The sequence below is a fragment of the Zonotrichia albicollis genome, chromosome 6 (genome assembly GCF_047830755.1).
Source record: "Zonotrichia albicollis isolate bZonAlb1 chromosome 6, bZonAlb1.hap1, whole genome shotgun sequence".
In the NCBI taxonomy this organism is placed as follows: domain Eukaryota; kingdom Metazoa; phylum Chordata; class Aves; order Passeriformes; family Passerellidae; genus Zonotrichia; species Zonotrichia albicollis.
The window spans coordinates 4,265,017-4,277,860 of record NC_133824.1 but is presented as its reverse complement, the minus strand read 5'-3'; the positions used below and the strand labels follow the sequence as shown (position 1 = coordinate 4,277,860).

Here is a 12,844-nt window from a genome sequence, read left to right as displayed (position 1 = left end):
TAAGCAGAACCTCCTTTTCACACATTACAGGTTGAGGAGGAGGAGGAAAGACCACTGAAACCAGCCTGGGAATTAATGGTTATGTAGCCTCAGACATGTGCTGACACCAGGCAGGGATGGAAGTCCTGTTATTAACTTAAATCTTATGAAACTTGGTTTGCAAGGATTTACAGTGCTCTTTAAATATTAAGCACATGGCACAAGTGCCTTGTTTGCTTGGATGGGATGATGCAATGCACAAGGATCTGCTGATGTCAGTAGATTTCTTATACTGCAAATCAAAAACCCATATGGCTGGGACATCAGACATAGGCCAAATAGGAAATTAGTAAACAAACCTGGCACCCTGGCCCCTTTCTAGTCTCTGTCTTTCTTTGCCTCTGTGCCAGGATGAAAGAAGGCTGTTAAAGAGCACAAACCCATCTTTTAAACAAGTTACCCAAAATTACAGCAGACTTCATCTCCTTCAGCAGACTCTAGGCAGGCTAAACTTTGAGAACTGCAGAGAGGAGTCAGTTGTAGAATCAAAACTAACTCAGTACTTCCTCCCTCCCTTTGCTTTCTGAATGAAAATGCTTCATTCACTGTCACTGCAAATAAAACCACAAGGTGGGTAGTATCTGAATATTTTGGTTTGAAAGTGTTTGAGCAACCCATGGGACATATTTATCAGATTTCATCACTGTCTCCTGGCAGAAGGTAGTTTTTTAGGGGACTGACTCTAACCAAGCTTTTCAGGAATGCTGGTTCTATCTACTGTCTTGCCTGCTTTTGGAAAGCATTTCCTATGGATGAGTAATTTGCCATGTGTGACAACATTAACATGTGCAGGTAAGACAGAAGTTTTTATCTCCTTACCCCTCCGCTCCCATGGTGTTAGGACTTTGTGAATCTTCTTTCTCACACCTTTGTGGCAGCTTCCTGGCTCTAGCACCACAGTTCTCTTCTGCAGTGACATAATCACTGCCCATGTTTGCTTTTTTAAGTTTGTCAGTGATGATGCAGCTGGCACTTCTTGGTATTTTTGTTGGTAGCCTTCTCCAAGAGATGGAAAACTGAATGGGCTGTGGAGCCTGCACTCCACTGTGCCCTAAAGGTGGCAGAAGACAGAGATGTGCTGGTAGGTCAGTCTGAGGAAAGATGATGCTGCTATTGCTTGGTCTATAAACAAAAGACTTCTGTTTCCTATGCCAAAAAGCCCCAGCCTTTTTTGCAAGCTGTGACTCTGAAAAACAAGCCTGGACCCAGCTGGGTGAGTGATCCATGTGCTCACTGGTTGTTTTGCCCGCAGTTCCTCTCCAGATGAAGCATGACAGACCCCACTGGGCCACACACAGCCAGGGCTGGTGGGGACCCTGGGCAGAGCCCCCCCAGCGTGGGCTCAGCCCCAGGTGTGATCCTGCCCCAGAATAACAGGAAGGGCACAGCAGGCAGCTGGCTCTGCACCCATCCCAGCAGGCTGAGGGGATCAGTTCTGTTTGTTGAAGTTAATTACCAGAGTGGTGGGAGGGCTCCAGGGAGTCACAGGACAGCCTTTGCATTGGTGTTTTGTCAAAGGACTCATCTGAAGGTGTGGGATATCCTGCCCAGCCTGTTGTGCTGTTCCAGGGTGTAATTACCCACACAGCTTGGGAGCAGGAGCGTTTTCCAGTTCAACCAACCAACCAACTCCCCCCTACTGCTGAATCTCGTTATGTCTTTGTCAGCAGAGCTGATGAACATTTTGTCCCACCCCCTGCTCTGTCTCTTCTCCCACCTCACCTTGGAAACTTTGCCATGTGCAAGTTGGACCTGACTCCTTTACTACTTGTCTGTTTGGAAAGATGTTTCCACACCATTGTTACAGAAGCAACAATGAAGAGTGTAGCAACATAACTTTTTTTTTAAGTGGCTAGGTTTGGAAGATTAGGATTAATTCTCTGATTTCTGTATTTTGATAACAAACAAGGAAGGCTGAAGAGAACAGTTAGAATTTTTCCATGTTTTCCAGCAAGGGATTTGAATTTCCCATGGTAATAGGTTTGAGCTATCAGCTTCGTTTCTTAGGAAAAAGGAACATTTTCTCTTCTAGGAAACATTTTCAGTGCTATCAGGCTAAGAATAGCAATCTTCTTTCTGTTTCTTCTCCATTTTCAGAAGCATGGCTTATCTTTTACTGTGCACGCAGTATGGAGATTATTTTAGATTAAATACCACTTTGTTCTGCTGAAACATGAACAGCTTACAGTGCCTAATTCTGTAGCTTTTTTGTTCCTTAACCAAAATTAATTAATGAATAAAGAAATTTGTGCCTTGACCATAGCTCTTCTCTCCTAAGCACACCAATTCCTTGATGACCCTGGAGTGAACAGCAGTCCTGAAATAGTTCAAGTGGCAAACAGCTCCCTGGCTATGAATTTAAGCCTTGAAACAAAACCCTCCAGTTTCAATGACAACTTCCAAGAACAGAGCCAAGGCTCAGTGCTGTGTCCTAGGAGATCACTATCACTGCAGGGCTGATGGAGCCAGCACAGCTCCCTGCAGAGCACACAGGGACAGTCACAGAATGCTGAAGAGTAAAGGCTGCAGGGCAAGGAACTGAAGCTGTACCCTTTGCTTGGTAGAAAGTGTTGGAAGCAGGACATTACCCCTAAAGGGCTTTTTAATGTGAGGATGTGGTTTCTACCTTGGATCATCTCAGAAGGGATAGCTGGGGAAAGTTTGGATATCTAAGCTACTCCTCTGGCACCCAGAATGAACACCAAGTCATGGTGCTCTCAGCTGAACCTGAGCCATCACACACTTATGGGAGTGGCAGTGGAGTGGCCAGAATCCATAGAAAAAGCCATGGTCCAGGATCCTGGGCCATTGTCACATCTCCTTACATCCCCTGGGAACAGCAGGCTGCCCCTCCTGCCCTGTGCTACCTCCTCACCCTGCAGCAATCACACAGAGGGGCTGCAGGGGCCAGCCTGGCCAGGGCAGGTACATTTCTGGCCACAGCAACACGTGTGCTCCATTTCTCTCTGCCTGACAACAAACACCTTGGCCCCTCCAAGGAGAACAGAGACAACTTTACAAGGAAGCCAACTGTTATTTATGCATATTTTAAAATACATTTTGTTCACATGCACATCCTTGGCAGCCTTGTTTAGGGAAGTTGTAACAGTATCTGGCTTCTCTTTGGTCTTGTGTACAAGACGAGGAAGTTTTCATCTGTGCCTTTAAAAAAACCCAGCATCTCTGCCAAGATGTATTAGGAGAGCTGTAAAAAAAGGAGTCATCCTGTTCCAGGACAAGGCTTATGTAACAGGGAAATCCTAACAAAAAGATACTCCCCCACCCTGCACACCCTTTTCCAAGGCACATGCCACTCCAGGGTTTTCAGTTGCTTGTTTTGTATTTTGATCACATCTGCCACTGGTTTATTTGTATGTATTTACAAATATGTTCTTCCCCAAACCCTCATTTGTACATGCCATAGAACATCTTTATAAAATGCAGCATGGCCCTCACCTCACCACAAGGATCTTTAAATAAAATATATTTTAAAGTGCCAGATACAATTCTTTTAAAAAATACTGTTCTCAGTAAAACAGATACTTGGCCACTGCATTAGCAGCTTTGTATAATGATACATTTTTAGCACAAGTCTATTTCTGTCAGGTGAGCAGGAGGCTCTCATAACCACCCCTCTAGCTCTCCAGTTTCAAGTCCAAAGGCTTTAGAAAATGAGGCAGAGGCAGATTATCCAGAGCCTCTGGGAAGTGCTCAGGTGCAATGGTCCTGATCAAGACACGCATGGCTCCGACAAACAGCGACGGGGGAGCTAAGCCCACCAGGCACTGGAACCTGCTCTCTCCCAGGAGGTCCTGCCACTGCCGCCGGTTGTCCAACAGTTGCTGTTTCATTGCAAACTCGAGGTCCTGAGGCACGAAGAAGAAGAGGCAGTCGAGGCAGAGGAGCTTGGCACGCATGTTGGCGGCGGGCATGTGGGAGATCTGCTGCAGCAGGGTGTCCAGGGGGGTGTTCCCGGCGCTGTCCCGCAGGCAGGGCGCCGCGCCGTGCCCCAGCAGCAGCAGCAGGCACTCGGGCCGCACCAGTTCGCAGGCCATGTGCAGCGCTGTCTTGCCGCCCTCCACGCGGCTGCAGCCCTGCCGGTCCAGGTGGGCGGCTCTGTCCGCCGGGGGCAAGGTCTGGATGGCCTTGAGGATTCGGAAGAGCACCCGGACGCGGTTGTAGCGCACGGCCATGGCCAGGTGCGGGGCCGACTGGCAGCAGCTGAAGCTCTGGCTGGGCACGGCCAGGGCGCTCTGGGGGAACTTAGTGAGCAGGTGCCGGGCGTAGGGCTGGTGGTCGTGCACCAGCGCGTAGAGCAGCGCCTCCGAGGGCGAGTACACGCTCACCTTGCCCCCGTCCTCCCAGTGGAACACCTCCATGGTCCGCATGTCCTCCAGGAACCAGACGGGCAGCAGGTCCCGCACCGCCTGGTAGAAGGCGAAGGAGGATTTCTTGCACTGCTTCTGGGACTGGGCGCCGCAGCCGCCGACCCAGCGGACGCTCCAGGGCATGGCGTGCGGCCGGGCTCCGCCGGGGGCTGCCTCCCACCATCGGCCCGGACCTGCGGGAGCGGACGGGCGGTCAGTGCCGGGCGGCCGGGGCTCCCCGCGCTGCTTCCGGGGCTCGCCGGCTTGGCCCGCCCGCCTCCCCGCCGGTGCAGGGGACAGCGAGCCGGCGCGACACCCCGGTGCAGAAGACACCCGGAGCACGGCATCGCCATCCCTCTCTCCCTCCCTCCGTCCCTGCTCCCGCTGAACGGGACACCCGTGTCCCCCGTACAAGGAAATGGCCTCTCCTCAGCGCACAGGACGCCCATGTCCCTGGCGCACGGGAACCCGGTACGGGGAAACGGCCTCCCCGCGGTGCACTGGACACCCTCATTCCCGTGCACGGAGACCCGCTACAAGGGAACGGCCTGCCGGCAGCGCACAGGACGCCCATATCCCTGGCGAACAGGGCTCGGTACACGGGAACGGCCTGTCTCCCTGCCCCCGTTCCCGGCTCACCTCCCCGCCGGTCCCGCGGTGCCGCCCGTGCCGTGTCCGCCGCAGTGGAGGGGCGGGAGGCGGGAGCGCCGCGCGCCGCCGCGGGGCCCTTTTATGGCCCCCCCCCCGCCCGGGCGGTGAAGGTCGGTCAGGACCGGGGAACTGTCCGGCCAACGCCGATTGGCCGCCGCCCCGGCGCCCCGGCCGCCCATTGGCTGCGCCGGGGAGGACGGGGCCCGGCGCCGGCGCGTGCGTCACGGGAGGCAAAGTTCCAAGAAACTTGGCTGAGGGCTCGGAGTCCCGCGGGGGCGGGGCGGGAATGCCGCGGGGCGGGGGCCGCGGGCAGCGGGGTCCCGGGGGTAGGAACCGGGGCTTCCAGGAGCGGGAGGGCACAGGGACATGGGGTTTCTGAAGTACGGGCGCGGGGGGTCCCAGGGGCGTAGGGATCGCGGTTCCCGGGGGTATGAGGTCCCAAAGGGATGGAGTCCAAGTACGTGATGTCCTGGGGTGTGGGGCCCTGGGGCTAAGGGATGCAGAGGGCGCAGAATCCCGGGGCCATGGGATCCTGAGCCTGCGGGATCCGGGACACACACTCATGGGTCAAGGGCACATGGTGTCTGGGCCACAGCGGGCCTGTGCCCGGCGGCTGTGGGACACCCGGCCTCTGCAGGCGGGCAGTGCCCGGCTACACGTGTGCCGGGGCAGGCGGTGTCACACCCCCGTGCCCGCCCTGGCAGGGCCCAGCCTGGCCTGTGCCAGGCTGTGGGTGGCTCGGGCGGGGGCCTGGCCCTGCCCTTCGGCCAGCACACGTGTGTGCACACGTGCTTGTTGCTAAACTTGTGTCTCTGGGATGTCTCCGGAGAGTGACATTTGCCTGCAGCCGTTCCCTCTGACAGGCACCTGTCAGGTTTTAGGCTACAGAAGAGCAGGGAGATGATCATGGTGGGGGGGTGAGCCCAGCACTGCGCACAGCCCTGCACCAGGGGCTCCCCTTGGGCACCTGCAGTGCCTTGGCCCTGAAATGCACGTGTACAGTCACACACTGGGAAAGCAAGTGGTGCATTACTGGGATCTGCTCTCTCATAAGGCCTCCTTACTGATAGCAAATACTGGGATCTGCTCCATCCTTGACCCCCTGAGACCATTTCCCTCTTCCTCTCTGTGTTTGGCCCCAGTGTCTCCCCCTCTTGCAGCCATTGTCCTCTCAATCAGGAAGATCAGACTCTCTGGCATCTTCATGTGGGCAATGCCAGTTGCTGATGGATTCACAGGCCACAGCTCTGATTTCTCTGTCCTTGAAGTTGTCCTGCTGCTGCTGTTTGCTGCTGGAATGGAGACACTTGTGCACACTGAGGGGGATCACCAGACAGCGCCTGAAATGCTCTGCTTCCCTGCAGCTCTCTCTGTGAAGCTGCTCGGGGAGGCAGGAAGGGGGACCATGCTACCAACTGTCCTGATGACCACGATGAGTAAGAAGCTGGCGAGGAACAGCCATCCCCTTTGTTGTGCCTCTTCTGAACCCCCATTCAGCCAGGGAAACAAAGCCTAAACTGTGCTTGCTTTGCTTTGTAACTTCTTCCCTGCCAAGAAATGTTCACAGCAAACCCTGGGGATCTGTGAGGGGGTGCAGGGACATGGAGGAGCTGGGCAGGACACTGTCGCACTTAAAAACTCTTGCTGACCACATCTGAGGGAAGAGAATAGAAGAAGGATAACATCCACTGATCTGCTTTGCTGGGGAGAATTACGTCCAGCGTTTGTCAGCACAATTCGTCATCGGAGGATCCCTGCGGATCCACCGCGGCTCCTGGCGTCCTGGATGTCAGCCACGACACAGAAAATCCTCTTTCACTGCTTGTTTCCGATTCCAGGTGAAAACCCATTAAAGGCAGCCGCTCCACCACTCCCTGCTGCCACCAGGGCACTGACCTGTCAGTCACGTCCTGTCACTGCAGCCATGGATTGATACAAAATGCAGGACTGAAAAAATGGTTTAAAAACAGCTGCTTCTACAGCCCTTCCTTTCTGTCTGCCCGTGCCTTGCTGCCCATTGCTGATGGCAGTGGTACCCACCACATCTCCGTGTGCCTCCTGCTCTGGGGATGCCCTGATGAGAATCCCAAATCCTTTTCTAGCTGCTGCTAGGATGTTGCCTTTGATTTGGATGTCCAATCTGGTGATGTCAAGTTGCCTAGCCCTTTCTGCTCATCCTGCACATATACCTGGGCAAGTCAGAGCCCAAATGGCAAGGCATTAGCACAGTTGCAAAGCCAAACTGGCTTTTTCATGGGAAATTAATGTCTTTGGTGTAGGAGTGGGAGCATTATTCACAGGCCAAGCTCTCCTATGGAGGTGGAGGGAATGGTTACAACCATAGTGTTCTTTTGCCCCAGCACTGGCTTAAAAATAGGCCAGAGCATGCCAAGTCCTTTCAGCCTTGCAGCTGGTGAGTAACCCTTTGCAAATTGTATTTGTCACATACATTTGAGGTGGGAGCCTGCCTGTAGGAAAGGCAGCCTGCCTGTGGGCTGCACTGGATTACACTTGGCCCCAAAATTGTTCATAGGGTGCAGTGCTTAGTACTAGTGATGTGACAGGACAGCCCAGAAAAATTTTACTTTTCTATATGTATATTTTTTTGCAGAGACCCATGAACATGATGTGTTTGTTTGCAGTCCAGCCTGGTTTTAATCACTTTGAATTAAGTAGCTGATCTTATTACCAATCTGACTATGAGAGGGCTTATCACAGGTTCCTTGGCACATGACAGGGATTACTCTATCTGTGCAGCCACATCCAAGTAATGTGACGTATTCTCTCGGAGCTATTTTCATCTTCACCCTACTCTGGGACCTTGATCCTTTGGTTTCTCCAGCCAGTGACCAACTAAAACCTTCTTAATACTACGGAAACCCCAACTACGTAATGGGACGGAGGGAAAAGCTCTGCCATTTCTTGTGGCAGACGTCATTTGCTTCCTAAGGCTTTCATTAAATTGAGGGCAGGATAATTTTGACATAATGGACCTGACTGTGCGTAATTAAAAGCAAAATAAAAATAGGCACTATCAGGGAGTACACTGAACAAAGTCTAGTGCTGGGTTTGAGCATGAGATTGAAGATGGGTAAAAAGTACATCCCTCATTCTTGAACAGAGCTGAAGGATACAGGGTTTACTCCAGTCCTTGCAAAGAATTCATGCATGGGTTTAACTCTGAACACTTACCAGTCTCCTCTGGAAAAAGGCAGGCTCAGGACCAAAGGTCAGCAGAGTTTGGACAACAGCTCCAGATCCCTGGTGGGCTGGAGCAGCACAGCTGCCACTTCACTTTTAGCCTCTGGGATCTTCATCAACAAGTCAGAGAGAAATGCCTATGTCTTGTTTAGCTAAAACTGCACATCTTCAGAGTGAAGTAAGGAAAGAGGAGAGTCAGGGGTTTTGTGGTAGGGTTGCTGGGCTGGAATAGACACACTGTATGTCCCCCTCTCACCACAGGTACATCGCTGATCTTCAGTGTAATCTCTCTGCCACCAGCATCCCACCTGCACACGGGGTGCAGTAACACTGTCAGGGATAATTTGCAAGTATATTGTTCTGGTCCTTGGGGCCTGGGCTCGGCGTGGGGAACCCTCTGCTCTGCTGTGCAGAGACACGGGACAGAGCTGCTGGCAGTCACTACAGGATTTGTTCTCCTTTGGTGAGGACATGCCATGTGAGGAGGTGGATGGCAGACCCAGGCACTCTGTTCAGCTCTGATGAAGAATAGCTGTTGCTGACACCTCGTGGAAGCCTCACACAAACATTTTCTCAGAAACCTTTCGGTTTCATTTCTTCTGTTGCTGCTGCTTCCCCGATGAGCTTTGTCCTTTGTTTCTGTCATCTCAGGGCCCTTGGCTGCCTGCAGCACCAGGGATGGGAAGGCAGCAGGGGAAGCTGCCTGGGGCTGCCTGATAAGGAGGAGTGCACATCTTCCTGCATGGTGGTGAGTGAGGGCTGCTCACCATGGATGGCTGTTGCACATCAGATGCAGAGATGGGAGCACCTCCCTCCTATATCCACCTGGGTCTGTAACACCTGGGTCACGTACCTGCCTTTTCTGTGTCTCTTTGCCCATCTCCATTTTTTAGGGGAGTGAGCATTTTTGCAAGTGGCTGTCCTTTCATATCAGAATATCAAATCAGTTTGGAAAAGATACAGAAGTTTTCCTGGAAAGTGCAAAGCTATTTTCATTTGATAAACAAGACAGCTGATTAGAGAGTCAGCAGTGATCTGGGCTGGGGCAATGCTCCTGACTCCCTTGCTGGAATCATCAGACAACATTGCCCTGTCCAGGGCAGACGTCATGGCCTTGAACCATGCCCTGTTCTCATGACTCACCATTGCACTGTCTTGCATCCACATCTTCTTCCTCCTCAGTCTTCATTTGTATTACAGTCAGTCTCTGCTTGCTTGACTTTGTGTGAATCACCATTTCACACTGAGCCAGAGCTACCCATAACCTTGGCTGCTCTGCTTTCTCTGCTGTGCTATAGGGTCAGCTCCATCCTGATCCATGGCATGAAAGAAAAATCTGCTTTGGAAACAACAAAGTGAGCAAGTCTTTTCATGTTATTCTTGTTTCCTGGCTGTTGCTGAGCAAATTCCAAAAATCTGCATCCAAAATGGTTCTTGGTGGAGTAGGTTCCCAGACCTTGAGGAGTCTCCTTCCCTGAAGATGTTAAAAAGCTGCCTGGACACAATCCAGATTAATGTGCTCCCAGGGACTCTGCTTGAGCAGGGGGTTGGACTAGATGACCTCCAGTGGTCCCTTCCAACCTTACCCATTTTTGATTCTTGAGAGCCCAAGTGAAGCTCTGATACATTTTGTTTTGGAAAGGAAATCTCCCCAGTGGCTCTGTAGGAGGGTTTAATTAAGTCACCCTTTAATTTAAGGGTGACTGCTGTCAGACATCAGTCCCAGCTGATGAGAAGCTGAATAAATGTCTCAGCTGGTGTCACGGATTTGTTGATGTTGCCCACCAGTGGGATTACCCAATTTTTAAGGCTTTGAAACTTATTTTTTTATTCTGGTTCCTTGATAAAGTGGTCTGGCAGAGTGAGGTGGGGAGCAAGGTGATGAGCTTCTTCTGCCTCAGATGTTTTGCAGGCCCTCAGGGATGCTCACAGGCTGTCATCAGTGTCCTCTTCACCTTGGCTGGGTTCACAGCCCATGTCTCATTAGGCCTTGATTTTGGCACCTGTAATAAAAGAGCTACATTCAGCCTTTTGGAAATGTAGGGAAATTCCCAGAGTTATAGCAGAGATTAAATTTCATCCAGCATATTACAGAGGGAAGCTGAAAAGTGTGCTTGGCCCTTAAAAGTCCACAGAGCACCTTTTGGGGAGCCTTTCTGTTTCGTAAGCAAGCGGTCAAGAGGGGTCAGAGAGCTCCCGGTGCCTGTGGATGATCTTGGCCTTCAGCTTGATGTTGGTTGTTAAAAATATTTTCCCAGATGTATTAATATGACCAGACTGGATTGCATCTGAGCTGAACATTGTGAGCCTGAGGCAGGACATAAATATAGAAGCAAAACAGGCTGACATAAGAGTCATCTGTCCTCTTCTACACAAGAAGTGAAGGGGAAAGACAGGGAACTTATTCTGTTGCAGTTTTTAGATACTTCCAGGAATTAGCCTGAGCCTCAGGGAGTGCCTGCATGGGGTCCTGAGGCACAGAAGCCCCCACATATTCCTCTCTCAGCCCCTGGTGTGCTGTGCCAGAGGATTGAACACTCAGCACATTTTTAACCCAGGCTTAGATCTGCCTAGACAAGGTCTGCAATCAGGAGTGACTATTTGTTTGATGTGTTTGCCTAACAGGATTACCCTTATCATAATGATATAGCAACCTGGCCTTGGCAGAGCAACCCCCAAGGGCACAGGGGTCATACCCTTGTGTCCATTGCCCCAAATATGCACAGCATAGCTTGTCTCTTATTGTGCAATATCCAGCCATGCTTCACTTGGCATTCAGTGCTCTGCTCCGGGAAAGAGCAACTGTGCCAGGTACTGCTGCCTGCTGACATCACACTTGGCATTTCTCTCTCCACCTAAAAAAAAATCAATAATATTCAAAAGTTAGAAAAATGATGCAGTGTTTTATAATTAGAGACTAGGATGGCTTCCCCAGTGGGAATTGCTCTGAGCAGACGCCTGATTGAATTCAATGTGAATTTGTTGCCCTGGTTTCCTAAGAACCAATGAATTGCCTGCCTTTTGTATTGTATATCATGAACATGCCTTAAAACCCTTACAAAATCATCTGTTTGTCTGTAAAAGTATACCTGTGATTATTAAATTTTGCTACTTCAAATGTTCAAGGAAGGTTCAGGGTGAAAGCTCAGTTTTTCTGTAGATAAGGAGGATAAAGGTTTTGCTAAAGCAGAGCCTGTCCCCATAGGGGATCGGTACCCAGACTTATTCACTCCAGTTTCTGGCCAGGCTGGGGACACCTCCTTGCTCCCTGTTGGTGTCATTTTAACCCCAGCACTTTTCAGGCTGGTGGATGTCAGCCTGTCCTCACCAGCTCCCTGGCTATTTGTGGCAGCTGAACCTCTCGCTTGCTGTGTGCCGCTTCCAAGACAAGCAGGATCCTCTGTTTATAATGTGCTATAATTGGCCTGAATGAAACCTGTGGTTCAGGCTGTAGGGCCCAGGACTGCTGATGCAGCAGCACCCTCATTCCAAGCAATGCTGCTGGGAATGCCAAAATGGCTTTGCATAAAGCTGAGGGATGTGTAGGTACATAGTGTTAGTGGTATGTTCACAAGCTCCTGTTTCTGGAGCATGCTGTACTTGTCAGGGCTGTGTAGATCCCCTTCTCTAGAAGAGGTTTGGGGGGATGGAGCCTCCTTGGAGCAAAGCAGAGATATCCTCTTTTTGCAGCAGCTTCACTGTGCAGATGCTTGGGTTGCCATGGGGAGCATTACCCTAACCATCCTTTTTTTTTTTTTTCCAAGGCATTTGTAGCTGCCATGTGAGTAGGGCTCTGTGACACAGAAATTACCGATCCAACCATTGGGCCTAAATGGTTTGAGTTCACCTGTGATTAGTGTATATTTAATTTTGGTGGCATGTGTGGCTGTTCAGACCCTGCTGTTCAGCATGGAACTGTTCTGACCTTGTGGCTCATTGCAGGACAAACTCCTGTCTAAGATAAAGCAAAGCAGCCCCCTCACTTCTGTTTAGAGGCTGGTACATACAGTATAATGCTCACCCAAGACTAGCATTTGATGTGGCTTTGCTGTAAGAAACCCCTCTGCTATTTCAGCTCTAAAACACAATAGATATATGGCCAAGCAGAAAGATTAAAAAAAGAACTGGCTAATGCTCTGCGTGTCTTAGAGGACTTATTTTTATTCCCATTTGTTCATTCTCTCTGCTCTTGGCTGCTGCTGGGTCTGTTGAAATAACAAACGGGGATGAAGAAAGAGGGCAGCTCTGTGGTGAGCTTCCTCCAGTGGGGAGCCGTGGTGCAGCAGTTAACTCCAACAGCGACGGCAGCCCCTGCAGCTCTCCAGCAACCCAACAGGAAACCCGTCCTGCTTTTCTGAGAAAAGATTGGATTATCAGTCAAAAGCCTTTCTGCTGCAGAGTGGTGTTTAGAAAGAGTCTGTCTTTTGCTTTGTAAAAAAGTGGTCAGAAATCTTCTAGTGCTGCCTGCAGCTGCTGTGCTGCCAAGAAAGCCTCCTGGGCCTGGATGAGGCCTCTCAATATTTCCGGTTTCTCTGTAATTACTTTCTAATTAAATTTTCAAATCCAAGTACAATCAGGAGGTTAAG

General features: G+C 50.9%; 1 protein-coding gene across 1 annotated transcript; it reads right to left on the bottom strand.

Moving 5' to 3' along the window:
- Positions 1-3,371: 3,371 nt before the first annotated feature.
- Positions 3,372-5,206, bottom strand: ANKRD9 (ankyrin repeat domain 9). The gene is made up of 2 exons (XM_074542332.1): positions 5,046-5,206; positions 3,372-4,600 (listed from the first exon to the last, which is right to left on the bottom strand). Exon 2 carries the CDS (start codon positions 4,548-4,550, stop codon positions 3,675-3,677), a length of 876 nt encoding a protein of 291 aa, XP_074398433.1. The 5' UTR covers positions 4,551-4,600; positions 5,046-5,206; the 3' UTR covers positions 3,372-3,674.
- Between the last annotated feature and the right edge of the window lie 7,638 nt (positions 5,207-12,844).